Source organism: Salvelinus namaycush, chromosome 13 (assembly GCF_016432855.1).
Source record: "Salvelinus namaycush isolate Seneca chromosome 13, SaNama_1.0, whole genome shotgun sequence".
In the NCBI taxonomy this organism is placed as follows: Eukaryota; Metazoa; Chordata; class Actinopteri; order Salmoniformes; family Salmonidae; genus Salvelinus; species Salvelinus namaycush.
This window is the reverse complement of record NC_052319.1, coordinates 28,498,753-28,526,642: the sequence shown is the minus strand read 5'-3', so window position 1 is coordinate 28,526,642 and position 27,890 is coordinate 28,498,753. Positions and strand designations below refer to the sequence as shown.

General features: G+C 46.7%; 1 protein-coding gene across 1 annotated transcript in view; it reads right to left on the bottom strand.

Annotated features, from left to right (window-relative positions):
- LOC120058396 (ephrin type-A receptor 6-like) overlaps nt 1-27,890 on the bottom strand; it is a 260,362-nt gene that overhangs the window by 67,710 nt on the left and 164,762 nt on the right. Inside the window, exons 5-6 of the mRNA XM_039007026.1 lie at nt 26,643-26,798; nt 24,582-24,917 (exon numbers count right to left, since the gene is read on the bottom strand). Of these exons, the coding sequence (XP_038862954.1) occupies nt 24,582-24,917; nt 26,643-26,798 (492 nt within the window). The remainder of the gene's footprint in view (nt 1-24,581; nt 24,918-26,642; nt 26,799-27,890) is intronic.

Genomic DNA, 27,890 nt, shown 5'->3' with positions numbered 1-27,890 from the left:
ACTGCAAGAGGAATTAGTGCTAAATTAATAAAACACTCCCTATCATTTAATAGCCACAGGACTAACAATTATGGATGTAATGCGTTTTTTCCCGCCTGTCACAAAATGTGTTGAGTTGTAGATTATTGGAACAAAGACTGAAAAACTTAGCTTGTTGAAAGCAAAAAATATATTAAATCAAACTAAAGGGGTAAAGAAAAGATGGAATGCCTTTTACAGTAAAAGCACAAACACTATACATGTATGTAAACTGTATGATATGTCATTGGTCTTTACTAACCTGATGAAAAACAGCCCTTATAAATCTACACTAGGAGGATGTGAATCTAAAATATAATAACATGCACTGACACTCTATACTATGACAAACACCTACCATCAAAACATGGATATGTGCTGAGAGAGTTAGTGAGTGAGAGAGAGAGAGAGAGAGAGAGAGAGAGAGAGAGAGAGAGAGAGAGAGAGAGAGAGAGAGAGAGAGAGAGAGAGAGAGAGAGAGAGAGAGAGAGAGAGAGAGAGAGAGAGAGAGAGAGAGAGACCTGGAGAAGAGTCCCCTAAGCAAGCTGGTCCTAGGGCTCTGTTCACAAACACAAACACACCCCACAGAGCCCCAGGACAACAGCACAATTAGACCCAACCAAATCATGAGAAAACAAAAAGATAATTACTTGACACATTGGAAAGAATTAACAAAAAAACTGAGCAAACTAGAATTACTTCCGCATTCAACAACCCGGTCGCATTCCGCTTCGCTCCACAGGTAGTATCACATTTCACTTCATTTCATTACAGTACAACGGTTTGATTTGTTTGATCTTAGCTAGCTACATAGCCGTCTTTGTATCAAAGATAATTGTGTAGTTTAGAGCGATTTTCTAGGTTAGCTAGCCAGCTAGTTTCGTCCTTTTAACGTAACGTAACGTAATCAACACTGCTAGCTAGCCAGCTAGCCACCGAATAGCAGCACTGTAGAATCTATTACATTCAACGGAACAACGGAACGACTTGATTAGTGTAGTGTTAGCTAGCTACATAGTTGTCTTTGCTGTCCTTGTATCTAAGATAACTGTGGAGTCTAGAGTAATTTTCGGTTAGCTAGCCAGCTATTTTCGTCCGCCGCGCTGCCGTTCTCCTACCTAGTCAATACTGCTAGTCAACACTGCTAACACTGCTAACACTGCTAGCTAGCCAACTTCTACCGAATAGCAGCACTGTAGAAACTATTACATTACAACGGAACGATTTGATTAGTGCAGTGTTAGCTAGCTAGTGTTAGCTAGCTACATAGTTGTCTTTGCTGTCCTTGTATCTAAGACAATTGTGTAGTATAAACTAATTATCTGGCCAGTTACCGAGGTTACCTAGCCAGCTATCGAGGTTACCTAGCCAGCTACACTTTCAAACAAAGTCAACAACGCAGCCACTGCTAGCCAGACTACTTCAGCAGTACTGTATCATTTTAACCACTTTAGTCAATAAGATTTTTGCAACGTAAGCTTAACTTTCTGAACATTCGAGACGTGTAGTCCACTTGTCATTCCAATCTCCTTTGCATTAGCGTAGCCTCTTCTGTAGCCTGTCAACTATGTGTCTGTCTATCCCTGTTCTCTCCTCTCTGCACAGACCATACAAACGCTTCACACCGCGTGGCCGCGGCCACCCTAACCTGGTGGTCCCAGCGCGCACGACCCACGTGGAGTTCCAGGTCTCCGGTAGCCTCTGGAACTGCCGATCTGCGGCCAACAAGGCAGAGTTCATCTCAGCCTATGCTTCCCTCCAGTCCCTCGACTTCTTGGCACTGACGGAAACATGGATCACCACAGATAACACTGCTACTCCTACTGCTCTCTCTTCGTCTGCCCACGTGTTCTCGCACACCCCGAGAGCTCCTGGTCAGCGGGGTGGTGGCACCGGGATCCTCATCTCTCCCAAGTGGTCATTCTCTCTTTCTCCCCTTACCCATCTGTCTATCGCCTCCTTTGAATTCCATGCTGTCACAGTTACCAGCCCTTTCAAGCTTAACATCCTTATCATTTATCGCCCTCCAGGTTCCCTCGGAGAGTTCATCAATGAGCTTGATGCCTTGATAAGCTCCTTTCCTGAGGACGGCTCACCTCTCACAGTTCTGGGTGACTTTAACCTCCCCACATCTACCTTTGACTCATTCCTCTCTGCCTCCTTCTTTCCACTCCTCTCCTCTTTTGACCTCACCCTCTCACCTTCCCCCCCTACTCACAAGGCAGGCAATACGCTTGACCTCATCTTTACTAGATGCTGTTCTTCCACTAACCTCATTGCAACTCCCCTCCAAGTCTCCGACCACTACCTTGTATCCTTTTCCCTCTCGCTCTCATCCAACACTTCCCACACTGCCCCTACTCGGATGGTATCGCGCCGTCCCAACCTTCGCTCTCTCTCCCCCGCTACTCTCTCCTCTTCCATCCTATCATCTCTTCCCTCTGCTCAAACCTTCTCCAACCTATCTCCTGATTCTGCCTCCTCAACCCTCCTCTCCTCCCTTTCTGCATCCTTTGACTCTCTATGTCCCCTATCCTCCAGGCCGGCTCGGTCCTCCCCTCCCGCTCCGTGGCTCGACGACTCATTGCGAGCTCACAGAACAGGGCTCCGGGCAGCCGAGCGGAAATGGAGGAAAACTCGCCTCCCTGCGGACCTGGCATCCTTCACTCCCTCCTCTCTACATTTTCCTCTTCTGTCTCTGCTGCTAAAGCCACTTTCTACCACTCTAAATTCCAAGCATCTGCCTCTAACCCTAGGAAGCTCTTTGCCACCTTCTCCTCCCTCCTGAATCCTCCTCCCCCTCCCCCCCCCCCCCCCCCCTCCTCCCTCTCTGCAGATGACTTCGTCAACCATTTTGAAAAGAAGGTCGACGACATCCGATCCTCGTTTGCTAAGTCAAACGACACCGCTGGTTCTGCTCACACTGCCCTACCCTGTGCTCTGACCTCTTTCTCCCCTCTCTCTCCAGATGAAATCTCGCGTCTTGTGACGGCCGGCCGCCCAACAACCTGCCCGCTTGACCCTATCCCCTCCTCTCTTCTCCAGACCATTTCCGGAGACCTTCTCCCTTACCTCACCTCGCTCATCAACTCATCCTTGACCGCTGGCTACGTCCCGTCCGTCTTCAAGAGAGCGAGAGTTGCACCCCTTCTGAAAAAACCTACACTCGATCCCTCCGATGTCAACAACTACAGACCAGTATCCCTTCTTTCTTTTCTCTCCAAAACTCTTGAACGTGCCGTCCTTGGCCAGCTCTCCTGCTATCTCTCTCAGAATGACCTTCTTGATCCAAATCAGTCAGGTTTCAAGACTAGTCATTCAACTGAGACTGCTCTTCTCTGTATCACGGAGGCGCTCCGCACTGCTAAAGCTAACTCTCTCTCCTCTGCTCTCATCCTTCTAGACCTATCGGCTGCCTTCGATACTGTGAACCATCAGATCCTCCTCTCCACCCTCTCCGAGTTGGGCATCTCCGGCGCGGCCCACGCTTGGATTGCGTCCTACCTGACAGGTCGCTCCTACCAGGTGGCGTGGCGAGAATCTGTCTCCTCACCACGTGCTCTCACCACTGGTGTCCCCCAGGGCTCTGTTCTAGGCCCTCTCCTATTCTCGCTATACACCAAGTCACTTGGCTCTGTCATAACCTCACATGGTCTCTCCTATCATTGCTATGCAGACGACACACAATTAATCTTCTCCTTTCCCCCTTCTGATGACCAGGTGGCGAATCGCATCTCTGCATGTCTGGCAGACATATCAGTGTGGATGACGGATCACCACCTCAAGCTGAACCTCGGCAAGACGGAGCTGCTCTTCCTCCCGGGGAAGGACTGCCCGTTCCATGATCTCGCCATCACGGTTGACAACTCCATTGTGTCCTCCTCCCAGAGCGCTAAGAACCTTGGCGTGATCCTGGACAACACCCTGTCGTTCTCAACTAACATCAAGGCGGTGGCCCGTTCCTGTAGGTTCATGCTCTACAACATCCGCAGAGTACGACCCTGCCTCACACAGGAAGCGGCGCAGGTCCTAATCCAGGCACTTGTCATCTCCCGTCTGGATTACTGCAACTCGCTGTTGGCTGGGCTCCCTGCCTGTGCCATTAAACCCCTACAACTCATCCAGAACGCCGCAGCCCGTCTGGTGTTCAACCTTCCCAAGTTCTCTCACGTCACCCCGCTCCTCCGCTCTCTCCACTGGCTTCCAGTTGAAGCTCGCATCCGCTACAAGACCATGGTGCTTGCCTACGGAGCTGTGAGGGGAACGGCACCTCAGTACCTTCAGGCTCTGATCAGGCCCTACACCCAAACAAGGGCACTGCGTTCATCCACCTCTGGCCTGCTCGCCTCCCTACCACTGAGGAAGTACAGTTCCCGCTCAGCCCAGTCAAAACTGTTCGCTGCACTGGCACCCCAATGGTGGAACAAACTCCCTCACGACGCCAGGACAGCGGAGTCAATCACCACCTTCCGGAGACACCTGAAACCCCACCTCTTTAAGGAATACCTAGGATAGGATAAAGCAATCCTTCTGACCCCCCCCCTTAAAAGATTTAGATGCACTATTGTAAAGTGGCTGTTCCACTGGATGTCATAAGGTGAATGCACCAATTTGTAAGTCGCTCTGGATAAGAGCGTCTGCTAAATGACTTAAATGTAAATGTAAATGTAATGCTATTTGGCCCTAAACAGAGAGTACACAGTGGCAGAATACCTGACCACTGTGACTGACCCAAACTTAAGGAAAGCTTTGACTATGTACAGACTCAGTGAGCATAGCCTTGCTATTGAGAAAGGCCGCCGTAGGCAGACATGGCTCTCAAGAGAAGACAGGCTATGTGCACACTGCCCACAAAATGAGGTGGAAACTGAGCTGCACTTCCTAACCTCCTGCCAAATGTATGACCATATTAGAGACACATATTTCCCTCAGATTACACAGATCCACAAAGAATTCGAAAACAAATCCAATTTTGATAAACTCCCATATCTACTGGGTGAAATTCCACAGTGTGCCATCACAGCAGCAAGATTTGTGACCTGTTGCCACAAGAAAAGGGCAACCAGTGAAGAACAAACACCATTGTAAATACAACCCATATTTATGCTTATTTATTTTAACTTGTGTGCTTTAACCATTTGTACATTGTTACAACACTGTATATATATAATATGACATTTGTAATGTCTTTATTGTTTTGAAACTTATGTATGTGTAATGTTTACTGTTAATTTGTATTACATGTTTCCCATGCCAATAAAGCCCCTTGAAATGAATTGAATTGAATTGAGAGAGAGATAAAGAGAGACTGAGAGAGAGAGAGAGAGAGAGAGAGAGAGAGAGAGAGAGAGAGAGAGCGAGAGAGAGAGATAAAGAGAGACTGAGAGAGAGAGAGAGTGAGAGAGTGAGAGAGTGAGAGAGAGAGAGAGAGAGAGAGAGAGAGAGAGAGAGAGAGAGAGATAAAGAGACACAGAGAGAGAGAGAGAGAGAGAGAGAGAGAGAGAGAGATAAAGAGAGACAGAGAGAGAGAGAGAGTGAGAGAGAGAGAGAGAGAGAGAAATGTATGACCATATTAGAGAGACATATTTCCCTCAGATTACACAGATCCACAAAGAATTTGAAAACAAATCCAATTTTGATAAACTCCCATATCTACTGGGAGAAATTCCACAGTGTGCCATCACAGCAGCAAGATTTGTGACCTGTTGCCACAAGAAAAGGGCAACCAGTGAAGAATAAACACCATTGTAAATACAACCCATATTTATGCTTATTTATTTTAACTTGTGTGCTTTAACCATTTGTACATTGTTACAACACTGTATATATATAATATAACATTTGTAATGTCTTTATTGTTTTGAAACTTCTGTATGTGTAATGTTTACTGTTAATTTGTATTGTTTATTTCACTTTTGTATAATATCTACCTCACTTGCTTTGGCAATGTTAACACATGTTTCCCATGCCAATAAAGCCCCTTGAATTGAATTGAATTGAATTGAATTGAGAGAGAGAGAGATAAAGAGAGACTGAGAGAGAGAGAGAGAGTGAGTGAGAGAGAGAGAGATAAAGAGAGACTCTGAGAGAGAGAGAGAGCGAGAGAGAGAGATAGAGATAAAGAGAGACTGAGAGAGAGAGAGAGATAAAATAAAAAAATAAAAATAAAAAAATAAAAGTAAAGTAAAAAAAAAAAAAAAAAAAAAAAAAAAAATATAGAAATAATAATAAAAAAAATAAAAATAAAAAAAAAATACAAATTTACATTAAGAAATGCTATAGATGGAAGGAATGCAGTTTGGAAACCTACCAAAAAACAATTGGGCAACAGCAAATTCAATCCCTTTTAGACAACTTCCTGGGTAAAATGTTCCACTGCAATAGTGAAGGTGTAAACTTGGCAGTAGAAAATCTTAACAGTATATTTGACCTCTCAGCTTCCCTATCAAATCTAAAAATCTCAAATAGAAAACCGAAGAAAATGAACAACAATGACAAATGGTTTGATAAAGAATGCAAAAATCTAAGAAATAAATTGAGAAACCTGTCCAACCAAAAACATAGAGACCCGGAAAACCTGAGTCTACGCCTTCACTATGGTGAATCACTAAAACAATACAGAAATACACTACGGAAAAAGAAGGAACAGCACGTCAGAAATCAGCTCAATGTAATTGAAGACTCCATAGACTCTAACCAATTCTGGGAAAATTGGAAAACACTAAACAAACAACAACACGAAGAATTATCTATCCAAAATGGAGATGTATGGGTAAACCACTTCTCCAATCTTTTTGGCTCTATAACAAAGAATAAAGAGCAAAAACATATACATGATCAAATACAAATCCTAGAATCAACTATTAAAGACTACCAGAACCCACTGGATTCTCCAATTACCTTGAATGAGTTACAGGACAAAATAAAAACCCTCCAACCCAAAAAGGCCTGTGGTGTTGATGGTATCCTTAATGAAATGATCAAATATACAGACAACAAATTCCAATTGGCTATACTAAAACTCTTTAACATCGTCCTTAGCTCTGGCATCTTCCCCAATATTTGGAACCAAGGACTGATCACCCCAATCCACAAAAGTGGAGACAAATTTGACCCCAATAACTACCGTGGAATATGCGTCAACAGTAACCTTGGGAAAATCCTCTGCATTATCATTAACAGCAGACTCGTACATTTCCTCAATGAAAACAATGTACTGAGCAAATGTCAAATTGGCTTTTTACCAAATTACCGTACAACAGACCATGTATTCACCCTACACACCCTAATTGACAACCAAACAAACCAAAACAAAGGCAAAGTCTTCTCATGCTTTGTTGATTTCAAAAAAGCCTTCGACTCAATTTGGCATGAGGGTCTGCTATACAAATTGATGGAAAGTGGTGTTGGGGGTAAAACATACGACATTATAAAATCCATGTACACAAACAACAAGTGTGCGGTTAAAATTGGCAAAAAACACACACATTTCTTCACACAGGGTCGTGGGGTGAGACAGGGATGCAGCTTAAGCCCCACCCTCTTCAACATATATATCAACGAATTGGCGCGGGCACTAGAACAGTCTGCAGCACCCGGTCTCACCCTACTAGAATCCGAAGTCAAATGTCTACTGTTTGCTGATGATCTGGTGCTTCTGTCACCAACCAAGGAGGGCCTACAGCAGCACCTAGATCTTCTGCACAGATTCTGTCAGACCTGGGCCCTGACAGTAAATCTCAGTAAGACCAAAATAATGGTGTTCCAAAAAAGGTCCAGTCACCAGGACCACAAATTCCATCTAGACACCGTTGCCCTAGAGCACACAAAAAACTATACATACCTCGGCCTAAACATCAGCACCACAGGTAACTTCCACAAAGCTGTGAACGATCTGAGAGACAAGGCAAGAAGGGCCTTCTATGCCATCAAAAGGAACATAAATTTCAACATACCAATTAGGATCTGGCTAAAAATACTTGAATCAGTCATAGAGCCCATTGCCCTTTATGGTTGTGAGGTCTGGGGTCCGCTCACCAACCAAGATTTCACAAAATGGGACAAACACCAAATTGAGACTCTGCATGCAGAATTCTGCAAAAATATCCTCCGTGTACAACGTAGAACACCAAATAATGCATGCAGAGCAGAATTAGGCCGATACCCACTAATTATCAAAATCCAGAAAAGAGCCGTTAAATTCTACAACCACCTAAAAGGAAGCGATTCCCAAACCTTCCATAACAAAGCCATCACCTACAGAGAGATGAACCTGGAGAAGAGTCCCCTAAGCAAGCTAGTCCTAGGGCTCTGTTCACAAACACAAACACACCCCACAGAGCCCCAGGACAACAGCACAATTAGACCCAACCAAATCATGAGAAAACAAAAAGATAATTACTTGACACATTGGAAAGAATTAACAAAAAAACAGAGCAAACTAGAATGCTATTTGGCCCTAAACAGAGAGTACACAGTGGCAGAATACCTGACCACTGTGACTGACCCAAACTTAAGGAAAGCTTTGACTATGTACAGACTCAGTGAGCATAGCCTTGCTATTGAGAAAGGCCGCCGTAGGCAGACATGGCTCTCAAGAGAAGACAGGCTATGTGCACACTGCCCACAAAATGAGGTGGAAACTGAGCTGCACTTCCTAACCTCCTGCCAAATGTATGACCATATTAGAGACACATATTTCCCTCAGATTACACAGATCCACAAAGAATTCGAAAACAAATCCAATTTTGATAAACTCCCATATCTACTGGGTGAAATTCCACAGTGTGCCATCACAGCAGCAAGATTTGTGACCTGTTGCCACAAGAAAAGGGCAACCAGTGAAGAACAAACACCATTGTAAATACAACCCATATTTATGCTTATTTATTTTAACTTGTGTGCTTTAACCATTTGTACATTGTTACAACACTGTATATATATAATATGACATTTGTAATGTCTTTATTGTTTTGAAACTTATGTATGTGTAATGTTTACTGTTAATTTGTATTACATGTTTCCCATGCCAATAAAGCCCCTTGAATTGAATTGAATTGAATTGAGAGAGAGATAAAGAGAGACTGAGAGAGAGAGAGAGAGAGAGAGAGAGAGAGAGAGAGAGAGAGCGAGAGAGAGAGATAAAGAGAGACTGAGAGAGAGAGAGAGAGAGAGAGAGAGAGAGAGAGAGAGAGAGAGAGAGAGAGAGAGAGAGAGAGAGAGATAAAGAGACACAGAGAGAGAGAGAGAGAGAGAGAGAGAGAAAGAGATAAAGAGAGACTGAGAGAGAGAGAGAGTGAGAGAGAGAGAGAGAGAGAGAGAGAGAGAGAGAGAGAGAGAGAAATGTATGACCATATTAGAGAGACATATTTCCCTCAGATTACACAGATCCACAAAGAATTTGAAAACAAAGCCAATTTTGATAAACTCCCATATCTACTGGGAGAAATTCCACAGTGTGCCATCACAGCAGCAAGATTTGTGACCTGTTGCCACAAGAAAAGGGCAACCAGTGAAGAACAAACACCATTGTAAATACAACCCATATTTATGCTTATTTATTTTAACTTGTGTGCTTTAACCATTTGTACATTGTTACAACACTGTATATATATAATATAACATTTGTAATGTCTTTATTGTTTTGAAACTTCTGTATGTGTAATGTTTACTGTTAATTTGTACTGTTTATTTCACTTTTGTATAATATCTACCTCACTTGCTTTGGCAATGTTAACACATGTTTCCCATGCCAATAAAGCCCCTTGAATTGAATTGAATTGAGAGAGAGTGAGAGAGAGAGAGAGAGAGAGTGAGAGAGAGAGAGAGATAAAGAGAGACTGAGAGAGAGAGAGAGAGAGAGAGATAAAGAGAGACTGAGAGAGAGAGAGAGAGAGAGAGAGAGAGAGAGAGAGAGAGAGAGATAAAGAGAGACAGAGAGAGAGTGAGAGAGAGAGAGAGAGAGAGATAAAGAGAGACAGAGAGAGAGAGAGAGAGAGTGAGAGAGAGAGATAAAGAGAGACTGAGAGAGAGAGAGAGAGAGAGAGTGAGAGAGAGAGATAAAGAGAGACTGAGAGAGAGAGAGAGAGAGAGAGAGAGAGAGAGAGAGAGAGAGAGAGAGAGAGAGCGAGCGAGAGAGAGATAAAGAGAGACTGAGAGAGAGAGAGAGAGAGAGAGAGAGAGAGAGAGAGAGAGAGAGAGAGAGAGAGAGAGAGAGAGAGAGAGAGAGAGAGAGAGAGAGAGAGAGAGAGAGAAAAAGCAGAGGCATTACTAGGATAAATACTTTGATAAATCATTTCAGGAAGGAGAACGAGCTGTCGAATACATTTATTAATACACTTATCCAATCCTGTTGTCGCTCCATATCTCCCTGTACAGGGGCTATAAAGAAGACTAATGTGTGTGTGTGTCAGTGATGATGGAGATGACCCTGGTCGTGAAAGGTCATACCGACACAAAGGCCTGTCCCTGGGAGCCTTGTCCCGCACGCACACACACCACACATACCTGTAATAGAAGTTTCAAACTTCAAGTTCCACGTTTTATTAATCGTACAGGATACACATGGTGTACGCCGCAGGTTCCTTCTTGACAATGCTACAACAATAAGAAATAATAAAAGAGAAGAATGTAAAACAAGGTGACTACAGGGCTGTGGTGTGGCGGTGATGCTAAGGGCACTCTCTAAGCCACAGCAGTATAAATCACAGGCTAATAACACAGTGCTGAGTTGGCCTGTATTTACTACCACTCTCTCTGCCTGCAAGGCCACACTGCTGCACTACACTACTCTACACCGCACTACACTACTCAACACTACACTACCTGCCTGCGATCACAGTACACACCATCTACTCACACATCCCTCATCTTTATTAAACACTCTACATGGGCCCGGTACACTGTATATGGCCTAACACATGCACTCTGTCATAGGGATTGGAGATTGGACTACTAGTACAGAAGAGGAGAGAAGAGAAGGGGAGGAGAGGACAGAAGATAAGGGGAGGAGAGAAGATAAGAGGAGGAGAGGAGAAAAGATAAGGGGAGGAGAGAAGATAAGGGGAGGAGATAAGATAAGATAAGATAAGGGGAGGAGAGAAGATAAGGGGAGGAGAGAACAGAAGATAAGGGGAGAAGAGAAGATAAGGGGAGGAGAGAAGATAAGGGGAGAAGAGAAGATAAGGGTAGGAGATAAGATAAGATAAGGGGAGGAGAGAAGATAAGGGGAGGAGAGGACAGAAGATAAGGGGAGAAGAGGAGAGAAGATAAGGGGAGGAGAGGAGAGAAGATAAGGGGAGGAGAGGAGAGAAGATAAGGGGAGGAGAGGACAGAAGATAAGGGGAGGAGAGGAGAGAAGATAAGAGGAGGAGAGGAGAGAAGATAAGGGGAGGAGAGAAGAGAAGATAAGGGGAGAAGAGAAGATAAGGGGAGGAGATAAGATAAGGGGAGGAGAGAAGATAAGGGGAGGAGAGGACAGAAGATAAGGGGAGGAGATAAGAGAAGATAAGGGGAGGAGAGGAGATAAGGGGAGGAGAGGAGAGAAGATAAGGGGAGGAGAGGAGAGAAGATAAGGGGAGAAGAGGAGAGAAGATAAAGGGAGGAGAGGAGAGAAGATAAGGGGAGGAGAGGAGAGAAGATAAAGGGAGGAGAGGAGAGAAGATAAGGGGAGGAGAGGAGAGAAGATAAGGGGAGGAGGGAAGATAAGGGGAGGAGATAAGATAAGATAAGGGGAGGAGAGGACAGAAGATAAGGGGAGAAGAGGAGAGAAGATAAGGGGAGGAGAGGACAGAAGATAAGGGGAGGAGAGGACAGAAGATAAGGGGAGGAGAGGACAGAAGATAAGGGGAGGAGAGGAGAGAAGATAAGGGGAGGAGAGAAGATAAGGGGAGGAGATAAGATAAGATAAGGGGAGGAGAGAAGATAAGGGGAGGAGAGGAGAGAAGATAAGGGGAGGAGAGGAGAGAAGATAAGGGGAGGAGAGAAGATAAGGGGGGGAGATAAGATAAGATAAGGGGAGGAGAGAAGATCAGGGGAGGAGAGGACAGAAGATAAGGGGAGAAGAGGAGAGAAGATAAGGGGAGGAGATAAGAGAAGATAAGGGGAGGAGAGAAGAGAAGATAAGGGGAGGAGAGGAGAGAAGATAAGGGGAGGAGAGAAGATAAGGGGAGGAGATAAGATAAGATAAGGGGAGGAGAGAAGATAAGGGGAGGAGAGGAGAGAAGATAAGGGGAGGAGAGGAGAGAAGATAAGGGGAGGAGAGAAGATAAGGGGAGGAGATAAGATAAGATAAGGGGAGGAGAGAAGATAAGGGGAGGAGAGGACAGAAGATAAGGGGAGGAGATAAGAGAAGATAAGGGGAGGAGAGGAGATAAGGGGAGGAGAGGAGAGAAGATAAGGGGAGGAGAGGACAGAAGATAAGGGGAGGAGATAAGAGAAGATAAGGGGAGGAGAGAAGAGAAGATAAGGGGAGGAGTGGAGAGAAGATAAGGGGAGGAGAGGACAGAAGATAAGGGGAGGAGATAAGAGAAGATAAGGGGAGGAGAGGAGAGAAGGTAAGGGGAGGAGAGGAGAGAAGATAAGGGGAGGAGATAAGATAAGGGGAGGAGAGGAGAGAAGATAATGGGGGGAGATAAGAGAAGATAGGATAAGGGGAGGAGAGAAGATAAGGGGAGGAGAGAAGATAAGGGGAGGAGAGGAGAGAAGATAAGAGGAGGAAAGGACAGAAGATAAGGGGAGGAGAGGAGAGAAGATAAGGGGAGGAGAGGAGAGAAGATAAGGGGAGGAGAGGAGGAAGAGGAGAAGAGGAGAGGAGGAGAGAAAGGGGAGGAGAGGGGAGAAGGGGAGATGAGAAGAGGAGAGGAGGAGAGGGGAGGGGAGGAGAGAAAGGGGAGGAAAGGAGAAAGGGGAGATGAGGAGAGGAAGGGGAGGAGGTTTTGATATCAACAGGCATGATCAGAAAATGTTATCTCCTCTTTAACTGGGAGAGGACACGATTAAAGTGAAGTTCCTTCAGCGATACTAATATATATTCCTACTAGAGAGTCTGCTGAAGAGCCGCACACTCTCTCTCTCTCTGCCTGTCCCTGATTGCTTTGGTGACACACACGATTAGCCAGCTGCTTCCCCTGATTAAAAAAACTCCCCCTCTTTCTAGGGCATGTTCTCCTCTTCCTCCTTCCTCTGGCCCTCTAGCCACTCCTCCACCTGTCTCCTCCTTTCCCAAGTCTTCTGTCTCTCTCCTCTTTCCTCTGGCCCTCTAGCCACTCCTCCACCTGTCTCCTCCTTTCCCAAGTCTTCTGTCTCTCTCCTCCTTCCTCTGGCCCTCTATCCACTCCTCCACCTGTCTCCTCCTTTCCCAAGTCTTCTGTCTCTCTCCTCCTTCCTCTGGCCCTCTAGCCACTCCTCCACCTGTCTCCTCCTTTCCCAAGTCTTCTGTCTCTCTCCTCTTTCCTCTGGCCCTCTAGCCACTCCTCCACCTGTCTCCTCCTTTCCCAAGTCTTCTGTCTCTCTCCTCTTTCCTCTGGCCCTCTAGCCACTCCTCCACCTGTCTCCTCCTTTCCCAAGTCTTCTGTCTCTCTCCTCTTTCCTCTGGTCCTCTAGCCACTCCTCCACCTGTCTCCTCCTTTCCCAAGTCTTCTGTCTCTCTCCTCCTTCCTCTGGCCCTCTATCCACTCCTCCACCTGTCTCCTCCTTTCCCAAGTCTTCTGTCTCTCTCCTCTTTCCTCTGGCCCTCTAGCCACTCCTCCACCTGTCTCCTCCTTTCCCAAGTCTTCTGTCTCTCTCCTCATCACTGCCTGTATACCTCTCTGTCTTCCCCTCTCCAACCCACTTTTCCTCACCCACACACTCTTTCATTTCCTGCCTACTCCTCTTTCTCCTTTCCATCTCTCTCACTCACACACTCACTCACTCACTCACTCACTCACTCACTCACTCACTCACTCACTCACTCACTCACTCACTCACTCACTCACTCACTCACTCACTCACTCACTCACTCACTCACTCACTCACTCACTCACTCACTCACTCACTCACTCACTCACTCACTCACTCTCTCTCTCTCTCTCACCTCTCCAGACATGTATATCATCCCTCTGTCTTTCTTTCTCCTGGGTTTAGTCTCTCATTTCACTTCTCCCAACATTCAATTAACTTTCCACTTCCTCTCCACCGTGACTCCCCCAACGCGTCAATCACACTCTGCTGCCGCGGCGACTGACAGCTGGTCCCGCCCCTTCCTCCCAGCGGCTTCCTGTGTTCCGCTAGGCGTGACCAAGTCACCTGGTGGGGGGCTCCCACCTCCCTGACGCACAGCCCTCTGGGATACCTGGCGGGGCGGCCATACTGCCTGGGCTCAGGGAAGACACGCTAGGTTAACTGTTTATAGGAACGGGGACGGGAGGGAGTATATGGAAGAGTGTGTGTGTGTGGTTTTGAGTCTCCCTGTCCCCAACCTCTTCTCCTAAACCACACACAGTACTGCAGAGAGATAATCTCATCAAATCCAGACATCTCTCCTTCAAAATACATCACCACGTTGACAATACACAGATGCAAAGCTGCATGTCTCCAATGGAACTTTGATATGTCAAATGAAAGTAGAATAAAAAGTCTTGACTGTGTGATATTCCCAGGATTCTCCATGGTATAAAAGGCCTGTCATGTTCTCCAGTTCTCAGTTTCTTACAGCGTGTATCTGTGTGTGTCAGTATGAGCTGTAGTGATCCTCTGTGTCCTAATGGAGATACTAATATAGTAAATCAGACAGTTATGGGACAGAGCCACGCTCCTGGTAGCAGCCTAGCCCATTAATCCACACGTTATTTTCCAAGACTCTTATCATTTTCTCTAAATGTGATGGGATTTACTCAAGGCCAAGGTACCCCACTGGTAATCCCTATGCCTTATAAATCTCCACTCACTGTGGGTGGATGTGTGTGTGTGAGAGAGGGAAGTAGAAAATGGACAGTGAGAGGGACAGACTGTGTAAGAGAGAAGGAAGACAAAGGGGAAGAAAAAAAGATTGTGGTTACACAAATTATGCAAATAAACAAAGAAGACTCCAGGCTCTATCTTTTTCCAATGTAAAAGTGAGATGAGAGTCTAGAGATGAAAGCAATACTAGAGGTAAACCAGCCTGCTACAGTAGTGTGCTTGTCACATAAAAGCCAGCCAGTCTGTGTCTGGTTATGAAATAACGGAGGGGATATCAGTGTTGTATTCGAGACCATCTTGACCGAGTCAAGACCAAGACCAGAAAAATTCAAGACCAAGACAGGAATTCTGTCAATTCACCACCATAATACAAGTTCAAAATGTCCTGTATTTCTGTGTTCATATTTCAGAACAACATATGGATCCTTTACACATTCAGAAGGTGAAAAGAGTCCATGCTGAGGGCAAATAGAGAGACACTACAAATGATCACTAACCAAAACAGGTCTATAATAGATTAAAAAAACGTTTCCGTGAGCGTAACTTTCAAACAATTTCCCCATTTCCCAGTCTTACCTACCAGCAAATGAAGGAAATTCTGACAAGCGCAACAAAGTTTGAGGATATTAATGCTAAAAATGTAATGTAGGAAGCCAAGGTTTCAATAGGCTATAAGACATTAATTAATGTGTCATAAAAGGAGTCTGGACATTTGGACTGGAAAAGTGGTTTTATGTGCTTACTGAATGGGAGATGATAGACTCAATATGTGGTCTGGAGACTGGTCTCAAGTACTACAATACTGATGGATATTACCCAGAATGACCTGAAGGACTGACTGTCTGTCTGTGGACGCCAGTGTCCCATGTGTAATAGAACAATAGATTACATCTACCAGACACATTCACACACCCTCACAGAGAGAGATAGACAGAGAGAGAGAGAGAGATAGAGAGACAGAGAGAGAGACAGAGAGAGAGAGAGAGACAGAGAGACAGAGAGAGAGAGACAGAGAGAGAGAGAGAGAGACAGAGAGAGAGAGAGAGAGAGAGAGGTCATGCAGAAGAACAGCTCCTGTCTTACTATAACTTTTTGGTTGTTAAGAGCAAGATTGACACGATTAAATTAGCAAAAAATGTATAGGTAATCAAATTGTACAACTGAAGATCAACACAGGAGGAAAAGACTGACAGAGAGTGAGTTAAAAGACCAATCTTCACCGTGGTAGCTAGCCAAATTCAAATCTGTCAGCTAGCTTACCATCTAGCTCTAACTGTTTACTGGTGGTAACCATAGCAACATGGCCACTGAGGCAGCGCTAGCAGCGACAGCAGCAGCAGAGACTGAGAGACTCCCCCCCTTTTTTTGAATATCCAGCAGAAATCAAATCAGAGAAGGGAAGAATCAATTTTAAACACAGAATTCGGAGGGAGAACCCAGGAACTTTGTTTGCCGACTGCTCACAAAACAGGACTGTTACAAACCTGTTATTTTACACAGACCACACTACTGGCTGGCATACAGCTGGAACCAGGCATTTCAGATATACCACACAACAGGACTGTTATAAACCTGTTATTCTACACAGACCACACTACTGGCTGGCATACAGCTGGAACAAGGCATTTCAGATATACCACACAACAGGACTGTTACAAACCTGTTATTCTACACAGACCACACTACTGGCTGGCATACAGCTGGAACCAGGCATTTCAGATATACCACACAACAGGACTGTTACAAACCTGTTATTCTACACAGACCACACTACTGGCTGGCATACAGCTGGAACCAGGCATTTCAGCTATACCACAAAAAAAGGCATCTGCAAGGGAAGGCAAATCCACATTTTTGAGGACAGCGATAAGGACCAGGAAAACAGGTTTCTGACGGTAAACATGTATCAGAACGGTACTGTCATGGTCCAGGGTATAAAGACCAGTACTGTCATGGTCCAGGGCTTAAAGACCAGTACTGTCATGGTCCAGGGCATAAAGACCAGTACTGTCATGGTCCAGGGCATAAAGACCAGTACTGTCATGGTCCAGGGCATAAAGACCAGTACTGTCATGGTCCAGGGCATAAAGACCAGTACTGTCATGGTCCAGGGCTTAAAGACCAGTACTGTCATGGTCCAGGGCATAAAGACCAGTACTGTCATGGTCCAGGGCATAAAGACCAGTACTGTCATGGTCCAGGGCATAAAGACCAGTACTGTCATGGTCCAGGACATAAAGACCAGTACTGTCATGGTCCAGGGCATAAAGACCAGTACTGTCATGGTCCAGGACATAAAGACCAGTACTGTCATGGTCCAGGGCTTAAAGACCAGTACTGTCATGGTCCAGGGCATAAAGACCAGTACTGTCATGGTCCAGGGCATAAAGACCAGTACTGTCATGGTCCAGGACATAAAGACCAGTACTGTCATGGTCCAGGGCTTAAAGACCAGTACTGTCATGGTCCAGGGCATAAAGACCAGTACTGTCATGGTCCAGGGCATAAAGACCAGTACTGTCATGGTCCAGGGCATAAAGACCAGTACTGTCATGGTCCAGGGCTTAAAGACCAGTACTGTCATGGTCCAGGGCATAAAGACCAGTACTGTCATGGTCCAGGACATAAAGACCAGTACTGTCATGGTCCAGGGCTTAAAGACCAGTACTGTCATGGTCCAGGGCTTAAAGACCAGTACTGTCATGGTCCAGGGCATAAAGACCAGTACTGTCATGGTCCAGGACATAAAGACCAGTACTGTCATGGTCCAGGGCTTAAAGACCAGTACTGTCATGGTCCAGGACATAAAGACCAGTACTGTCATGGTCCAGGGCATAAAGACCAGTACTGTCATGGTCCAGGGCATAAAGACCAGTACTGTCATGGTCCAGGGCATAAAGACCAGTACTGTCATGGTCCAGGGCATAAAGACCAGTACTGTCATGGTCCAGGACATAAAGACCAGTACTGTCATGGTCCAGGGCATAAAGACCAGTACTGTCATGGTCCAGGGCTTAAAGACCAGTACTGTCATGGTCCAGGGCATAAAGACCAGTACTGTCATGGTCCAGGACATAAAGACCAGTACTGTCATGGTCCAGGGCATAAAGACCAGTACTGTCATGGTCCAGGGCTTAAAGACCAGTACTGTCATGGTCCAGGGCATAAAGACCAGTACTGTCATGGTCCAGGGCTTAAAGACCAGTACTGTCATGGTCCAGGGCATAAAGACCAGTACTGTCATGGTCCAGGACATAAAGACCAGTACTGTCATGGTCCAGGGCATAAAGACCAGTACTGTCATGGTCCAGGGTATAAAGACCAGTACTGTCATGGTCCAGGGCTTAAAGACCAGTACTGTCATGGTCCAGGGCTTAAAGACCAGTACTGTCATGGTCCAGGGTATAAAGACCAGTACTGTCATGGTCCAGGGTATAAAGACCAGTACTGTCATGGTCCAGGGTATAAAGACCAGTACTGTCATGGTCCAGGGTATAAAGACCAGTACTGTCATGGTCCAGGGTATAAAGACCAGTACTGTCATGGTCCAGGGTATAAAGACCAGTACTGTCATGGTCCAGGGCTTAAAGACCAGTACTGTCATGGTCCAGGGCATAAAGACCAGTACTGTCATGGTCCAGAACATAAAGACCAGTACTGTCATGGTCCAGGGCTTAAAGACCAGTACTGTCATGGTCCAGGGCATAAAGACCAGTACTGTCATGGTCCAGGACATAAAGACCAGTACTGTCATGGTCCAGGGCATAAAGACCAGTACTGTCATGGTCCAGGACATAAAGACCAGTACTGTCATGGTCCAGGGCTTAAAGACCAGTACTGTCATGGTCCAGGGCATAAAGACCAGTACTGTCATGGTCCAGGGCATAAAGACCAGTACTGTCATGGTCCAGGGCTTAAAGACCAGTACTGTCATGGTCCAGGGCTTAAAGACCAGTACTGTCATGGTCCAGGGCTTAAAGACCAGTACTGTCATGGTCCAGGGCATAAAGACCAGTACTGTCATGGTCCAGGGCTTAAAGACCAGTACTGTCATGGTCCAGGGCTTAAAGACCAGCACTGTCATGGTCCAGGGCATAAAGACCAGTACTGTCATGGTCCAGGGCATAAAGACCAGTACTGTCATGGTCCAGGGCAGTGAGGCTGCACTCAGCTCTGTTGTGCAGGACTTCACCACCCTAACGAAGATAGCGGAAAGCAAAAAAGAAAAGGACAGCACCCCGACCTCTCCCCTCACCTCAGGCACCCCAACAGCAGGACCATCCTCCCCCTGCCTGCCTACAACCACCAGAGCCAAGACCACACTACCATCAGCCTGTTGAGAGACAGGCTGGCTGTGATAGAGGTATGGGTTACTGAGCTGAAGGAGCATCCCCCCAGCTACACCACCACCAGCCCAAACACAGAGCTTCTACAGGACCAGATCAACCAGTGCAGGACCCAGCTGAAGAACTCTGTCCAGGAGCTGAGAGAGAGCCTTACCACAGCGCTTGAGGAGGTAAAGGCCACCATGAGGAGAGAGCTAGTGCAGGTAAAGGAGGAGATGGCAAAGGAGTTGTCTGTCATCAAGAGGGTGCTACAGCACAGAGAACAGACTGTAGAGACTCCCAGAGAGAAGCTGCAGTCCCTCACCACCCCTAACAACCCCACTGACCCACCTTTACCCCCCCCCCCCCCCCCCATACCGACAACACTTTACCCACACCCCCAGTCAACAAGGAGACTCACATGGAGACGCCTACTACAGAGAGAAGATCTCTGGCCCCCCCCTGACACACCCCCACACACCCCTCCATGTACACAGGCTCTGTGTACTCCAGCCCCAGACCGTAAACGCACTAATCTGGTAAAACCCACTGAGGTGGCCGTCCTCATTGACTCAAATGGGAAATTCATCCAAGAAGATAAACTCTTCCCCCAACACAAGGTGCGCAAAATGTGGTGCCCAAAAACACAGGATGCACTCCACATCCTGTCCCAGCCTGACTTTGGCACACCAGGCCACATTATTATTCACACCGGCACCAACAACCTGCGAGAGGAGCAGGAGAGAGTAGGCAGCCTGGTCAACAGAGTAGCAGAGAGAGGAGCAGGAGAGAGTAGGCAGCCTGGTCAACAGAGTAGCAGAGAGAGGAGCAGGAGAGAGTAGGCAGCCTGGTCAACAGAGTAGCAGAGAGAGGAGCAGGAGAGAGTAGGCAGCCTGGTCAACAGAGTAGCAGAGAGAGGAGCAGGAGAGAGTAGGCAGCCTGGTCAACAGAGTAGCAGAGAGAGGAGCAGGAGAGAGTAGGCAGCCTGGTCAGCAGAGTAGCAGAGAGAGGAGCAGGAGAGAGTAGGCAGCCTGGTCAGCAGAGTAGCAGAGAGAGGAGCAGGAGAGAGTAGGCAGCCTGGTCAGCAGAGTAGCAGAGAGAGGAGCAGGAGAGAGTAGGCAGCCTGGTCAGCAGAGTAGCAGAGAGGGCCTCTGAGCGGTTCCCCAACTCCCACATCACCATCTCCACTCTGCTGCCCCGCTAAGACTTTCATCCCCGTACCATTCAGAAAGTCAACGCTGACATCACCAGAAGGTGTGACCTAATCTCGAATGTACACGTTGCTCACCACCCAACAATCACCCCAGAGCATCTGCACGACCACTCCCAGCTGAGGAAGCAGACAGTAGGGATGTTTGCCAAGTCTCTAAAGGACGTGGCACTTGGTATGCAAACACCCCATGCCGCACTGGACAGAGGACCACCCAGAGACCCCTACCAGACCACTGCACCACCAAGGAGCCCCAGGCCCATTCAACGCCACACCAGACCCAGCGCACCCCACAGGCCCCACCCACCACCAGAGCATCACCACTTCCATCGGCTTAGCCAGACCGGACCGGGCCCAGCCTACTACCCCGCACCAGACCACCACCCCTACCAGACCAGAGAGGAAGCCCCACGGCCCAGAACGGGCCCTCCTCCACTCCACAGGGCCCAACAGCAGGACCAGCGCAGCTACGCAGAGGTCGTCAGAGGACAGGAGAACCTTGTAGGATTAAGTGAGATTAAACAGCTCCTCCAATATATCTGCACTAAACTGCACTAAACACACACGGATGCATGCACACTCACACACACACACACACACACACACACACACACACACACACACACACACACACACACACACACACACACACACACACACACACACACACACACACACACACACACACACACACACACACACACACACACACACACACACCTATTGTACCAGAATTTACTTGTTCAATGAATAGGAATATTTATACACTGCTCAAAAAAATAAAGGGAACACTTAAACAACACAATGTAACTCCAAGTCAATCACACTTCTGTGAAATCAAACTGTCCACTTAGGAAGCAACACTGATTGACAATAAATTTCACATGCTGTTGTGCAAATGGAATAGACAAAAGGTGGAAATTATAGGCAATTAGCAAGACACCCCCAATAGAGGAGTGATTCTGCAGGTGGTGACCACAGACCACTTCTCAGTTCCTATGCTTCCTGGCTGAGGTTTTGGTCACTTTTGAATGCTGGCGGTGCTCTCACTCTAGTGGCAGCATGAGATGGAGTCTACAACCCACACAAGTGGCTTAGGTAGTGCAGCTCATCCAGGATGGCACATCAATGCGAGCTGTGGCAAGAAGGTTTGCTGTGTCTGTCAGCGTAGTATGCATGGAGGCGCTACCAGGAGACAGGCCAGTACATCAGGAGACGTGGAGGAGGCCGTAGGAGGGCAACAACCCAGCAGCAGGACCGCTACCTCCGCCTTTGAGCAGGAGGAGCACTGCCAGAGCCCTGCAAAATGACCTCCAGCAGGCCACAAATGTGCATGTGTCAGCATATGGTCTCACAAGGGCTCTGAGGATCTCATCTCGGTACCTAATGGCAGTCAGGCTACCTCTGGCGAGCACATGGAGGGCTGTGCGGCCCCACAAAGAAATGCCACCCCACACCATGACTGACCCACCGCCAAACCGGTCATGCTGGAGGATGTTGCAGGCAGCAGAACGTTCTCCACGGCGTCTCCAGACTCTGTCACGTCTGTCACATGTGCTCATGTGCTCAGTGTGAACCTGCTTTCATCTGTGAAGAGCACAGGGCGCCAGTGGCGAATTTGCCAATCGTGGTGTTCTCTGGCAAATGCCAAACGTCCTGCACGGTGTTGGGCTGTAAGCACAACCCCCACCTGTGGACGTCGGGCCCTCATACCACCCTCATGGAGTCTGTTTCTGACCGTTTGAGCAGACACATGCACATTTGTGGCCTGCTGGAGGTCATTTTGCAAGGCTCTGGCAGTGCTCCTCCTGCTCAAAGGCGGAGGTAGCAGTCCTGCTGCTGGGTTGTTGCCCTCCTACGGCCTCCTCCACGTCTCCTGATGTACTGGCATGTCTTCTGGTAGCGCCTCCATGCTCTGGACACTACGCTGACAGACACAGCAAACCTTCTTGCCACAGCTCGCATTGATGTGCCATCCTGGATGAGCTGCACTACCTGAGCCACTTGTGTGGGTTGTAGACTCCGTCTCATGCTACCACTAGAGTGAGAGCACCGCCAGCATTCAAAAGTGACCAAAACATCAGCCAGGAAGCATAGGAACTGAGAAGTGGTCTGTGGTCACCACCTGCAGAATCACTCCTTTATTGAGGGTGTCTTGCTAATTGCCTTTAATTTCCACCTTTTGTCTATTCCATTTGCACAACAGCATGTGAAATTTATTGTCAATCAGTGTTGCTTCCTAAGTGGACAGTTTGATTTCACAGAAGTGTGATTGACTTGGAGTTACATTGTGTTGTTTAAGTGTTCCCTTTATTTTTTTGAGCAGTGTATATATAACAGAAAAAAATGTTAGCTGTTATCCTGTTTATCTCACTCTTAACAACTTATTAGTTAGTAGTCACTGTATTTCTGACTGCTATTCTTTCTTTTGGAACATGAAATCGCTATCAGTTAGCATGTGGAACATTCAGGGCCTAAACTCATCAACCTTTGGACTGAAGAGTTTAGCACTGGAGTTCAACAAAAATCTTAAAGATGTTGACGTCATCATTCTGCAGGAGACATGGTGTAAGGCTGGAATTGTCACTCACTGCCCCACAGGCTACAGAGAGGTAATTGTTCCCTCACAAAAACACAGCTCTGTCAATAGAGGCAGAGACTCTGGAGGACTGATCATTTGGTACAAATCCGAACTACAACATCTAATTGATCCCCTCAAAATTGGCAAATATCACATTTGGTTAAAACTGAAAAAATAACTTGTACTGACAGAAAAAGATGTGTTCCTTTGCGCAATATATATCCCCCCCTCAGAATCCCCATATAACTCAGAGGAGATCTTCCCCACCCTACCAAGCCCTGCAATGCCAAGAGCTGAGCAAAGAAAAGAGTCCCCTCATCCAGCTGGTCCTGGGGCTGAGTTCACAAACCTGTTCTACTAACACACTGAAGCCTCAGGACCAGAACATCCAATCAATCAGAATAAACCAAATTACAACACAGTCAAAACAAAACTATATTGCTTATTGGGAAACACAAGCACAAACACAAAGCAAAATGCAGTGCTATCTGGCCCTAAATCGACAGTACACTGTGGCTAAATATTTGACCATGGTTACTGATCAAAACCTTAGAAAAACCTTGACAAAGTACAGGCTCAGTGAGCACAGCCTTGCCATTGAGAAGGGTAGACACAGGAAAACCTGGCTCCCTGTAGAGGAAAGGCTGTGCAACCACTGCACAACAGCAGAACCTGAGACGGAGCTGCATTTCCTGACAAAATGTCAAAAATATAAAACAATTAGAGAGTGTCATTTCCCCAAATTTGAAACCCTTATTCAAGGTTTCAAAGACCTCTCTGATGAGGATAGGCTACCCGTCCTGTTGGGGGAGGACGCAGAGAGCTGTGGGTTGGCAGCGCACTACATTGCTGCCTGCCATAAGTTGAGGGACAGTGTCTGACAGACCAATCAACCTGCACATGTACTCTACTGTATGTTTATTGTTATTGTTGAATGTAGGGTTATTTTGACCCTTGGTTATTGTTGTTACTGTTGTCCCGTTGACAATTTTGATTCTCATTTTTATATTGTAAATATCCAAAATAAGCTTTGGCAATATGTACATTGTTATGTCATGCCAATAAAGCAAATTGAATTGAATTGAATTGAGAGAGAGAGAGAGAGAGAGAGAGAGAGAGAGAGAGAGAGAGAGAGAGAGAGAGAGAGAGAGAGACAAAGAGAGAGAGAGAGAGAGAGAGAGAGAGAGAGATAGAGAGATGTAGAGAGAGAGAGAGAGAGAGAGAGATAGAGAGATGTAGAGAGAGAGAGAGAGAGAGAGAGAGAGAGAGAGAGAGAGAGAGAGAGAGAGAGAGAGAGAGAGAGAGAGAGAGAGAAAGAAAACACACAATGTTTGCACAGATGAGAACCGTAGCCGTTCTACAGTACATCACCCAGAGAGTCACTGTGCTTTGAGAGTGTATGCGACAGTGTATGTGTGTGAGAGTGTGTGTACTGTGTTATGGAGACTGCAATGATTGCCAAGGGTCAGGGTTTAGGGGTTAGAGGTCAGCGTTTAGGTCTACCCACCGCCCTGGTCGGTGGAGACAGTGATGGCGGCCACAGGTCTCGGGAAGTGGCTCATCTCAGACACTCCATTCAGCGACTCGATCTCGAAGGTGTAGTTGGCGTGAGCCGAGAAGTCCATCACTGTTACCATGGCGTTGGTCAGGCCCTGGGGGCGGGGCACGAAGCGAAGCTCCTCCCCACACAGCTGGCATTGGTCGGGCTCTGGGCCGCAGCGTTTACACAGGACGTTATAGGTCAGGTCCCTGCGACCACCCATGTCACTGGGTGGAGACCACTCTAACAGTAGACAGGTGTCATTCAGGTTGAAGACCACGTTACGAGGAGGTGAGGGGGGACCTGGAGGAGAGAGAGAGAGAGAGGAGAGAGGTGTCATTCAGGTTGAAGACCACATTACGACAAGGGGAGCAGGGATCCTGGAGGAGAGAGAGAGAGTGAGGAGAGAGGTGTCATTCAGGTTGAAGACCACATTATGAGGAGGTGAGGGGGGACCTGGAGGAGAGAGAGAGAGGTGTCATTCAGGTTGAAGACCACGTTACGAGGAGGTGAGGGGGGACCTGGAGGAGAGAGAGAGAGTGAGGAGAGAGGTGTCATTCAGGTTGAAGACCACGTTATGAGGAGGTGAGGGGGGACCTGGAGGAGAGAGAGAGAGAGAGGTGTCATTCAGGTTGAAGACCACGTTACGAGGAGGTGAGGGGGGACCTGGAGGAGAGAGAGAGTGAGGAGAGAGGTGTCATTCAGGTTGAAGACCACATTACGAGGAGGTGAGGGGGGACCTGGAGGAGAGAGAGAGAGTGAGGAGAGAGGTGTCATTCAGGTTGAAGACCACATTACGACAAGGGGAGCAGGGATCCTGGAGGAGAGAGAGAGGTAGAAAGGCTTCATGTTGATTGATCATGTTTCTGTCCTAAACTCTCTTTAGCTGGTAGTGGTAGGAGTATAAATCTGAGTATAATACACATTGAAACAGAACAGTTCTTATGGTACAAGGTAAATGGTATTAGTTTAAATCAAGGCTAAAAACCAAAACCTTACTATTATAATATCATGTCTACTTTGATACCACTGTACATCTACTATCTAGTACAGAGAGCTTCTCATCAAGTTATTCTGGGAGAGCATCCAGGGATTGTGAGACGGTGCATACAGGCATTAAGTAGATGTGTGCAGGCATTGTGTGTGTGTGTGCAGGTAATGTGTGTGTGAGTGTGCAGATATTGTGTTGTACAGAGCAGTGCCAGCTGTCAGAGGGGCAGTGTTAAAAGGCCTGAGGGATTTAAACTCTCCAGTCCTGCCAAGCTCACTGTCTGTCTGGACAATAGGCTGGAGCCCTCTCCTGCCCTCCATCCCCCTCTCCTGTCCTTCTACCTTCCCCTCTCCTGCCCTTCCCCACTCCCATTCCCTCTTTCCTGCCCTCCTCCTCCCCCCCATCCTTCTCATCTGCTCTCCACCTTCCCTCTATCCTTCTCTCATGTCCCCCCCGCCTCCCCCCTCCTGCTCCCCTCTCCTTAACTCATTCACCCTCCTTCTTTCCCCCTTCACTGTCCTCCCCTCCAGCCAACCCCTCTCCATGAATAAACCTGTCTCTCAAGCTCTCTCTCTCTCTTTCACGCTCTCTCTCTCTCATCAGTCCTGCTTAGTGTTTCTCTCTCAGGACAGATGAAGGGAGCACCTCCTTTTCCACCTCCTCCTCCTCTGTCAGCATCTGTCCGTTGGCTTCCTGTCCTCTATCTGTGCTATCTCCCTCTATTTTCTCTGTCTGAGAGGCAAGCTGTGTCCCAGTGCCCATCAATCAGCTCCCATTCTCCACTCAACAGATCTCGATCAGCTCTCTACTCTCTCTTCCTCTCTCTACTGTACCTGTCTCTTTCTCTCTCTCTCGCTCTCTCCCTCTCACTCTACCTCTCTTTACCCCCCCATCTCTTTCTCTCTCTGTCTTTGTTCCTGAGTATATACCACTACAGACCTGTACTGTGCTCTATCTGAGTGTATTGAGGGCTGCTTAGACAATAACGAGATTGCCTGATTGATTGATTGACTGATTGTTTGATTGATGATACTCACGTGTGCATGCCATAGTGGGTGGGTCTCTCGCAGCTCTGTAGAAAGCCTTCTCACAGTGGCAGACAGCAGCCCCCTCTCCATAGCTGAAACTGTGAGGGGGACACTTGGAACACTTGATGTTCCCCGCAAACGCCTTGTAGAAGCCTGGACGACACGCTGCAGACAAAGAGAGACAGAGGGATATATGGTTATATATGGCAGGATAACAGACACAGGTATATGGTTATATATGGCAGGATAACAGACACAGGTATATGGTTATATATGGCAGGATAACAGACACAGAGATATGGTTATATATGGCAGGATAACAGAGACAGAGATATGGTTATATATGACAGGATAACAGACACAGAGATATGGTTATATATGGCAGGATAACCGACACAGAGATATGGCTATATATGGCAGGATAGCAGACACAGAGATATGGTTATATATGACAGGATAACAGACACAGAGATATGGCTATATATGGCAGGATAGCAGACAAAGAGATATGGTTATATATGACAGGATAACAGACACAGATATATGGTTATATATGGCAGGATAACAGACACAGAGATATGGCTATATATAGCAGGATAACAGAGACAGAGATATGGTTATATATGACAGGATAACAGAGACAGAGATATGATTATATATGGCAGGATAACAGACACATAGATATGGTTATATATGGCAGGATAACAGACACAGAGATATGGCTATATATAGCAGGATAACAGAGACAGAGATATGGTTATATATGACAGGATAACAGAGACAGAGATATGATTATATATGGCAGGATAACAGACACATAGATATGGTTATATATGGCAGGATAACAGACACAGGTATATGTTATATATGGCAGGATAACAGACACAGAGATATGGTTATATATGGCAGGATAACAGAGACAGAGATATGGTTATATATGGCAGGATAACAGACACAGATATATGGTTATATATGGCAGGATAACAGACACAGAGATGTGGTTATAAATGGCAGGACAACAGACACAGAGATAGGTTATATATGGCAGGATAACAGAGACAGAGATATGATTATATATGGCAGGATAACAGACACAGATATATGATTATATATGGCAGGATAACAGACACAGATATATTATTATATATGGCAGGATAACAGACACATAGGTATGGTTATATATGGCAGGATAACAGACAAATAGGTATGGTTATATATGGCAGGATAACAGACACAGATATATGGTTATATATGACA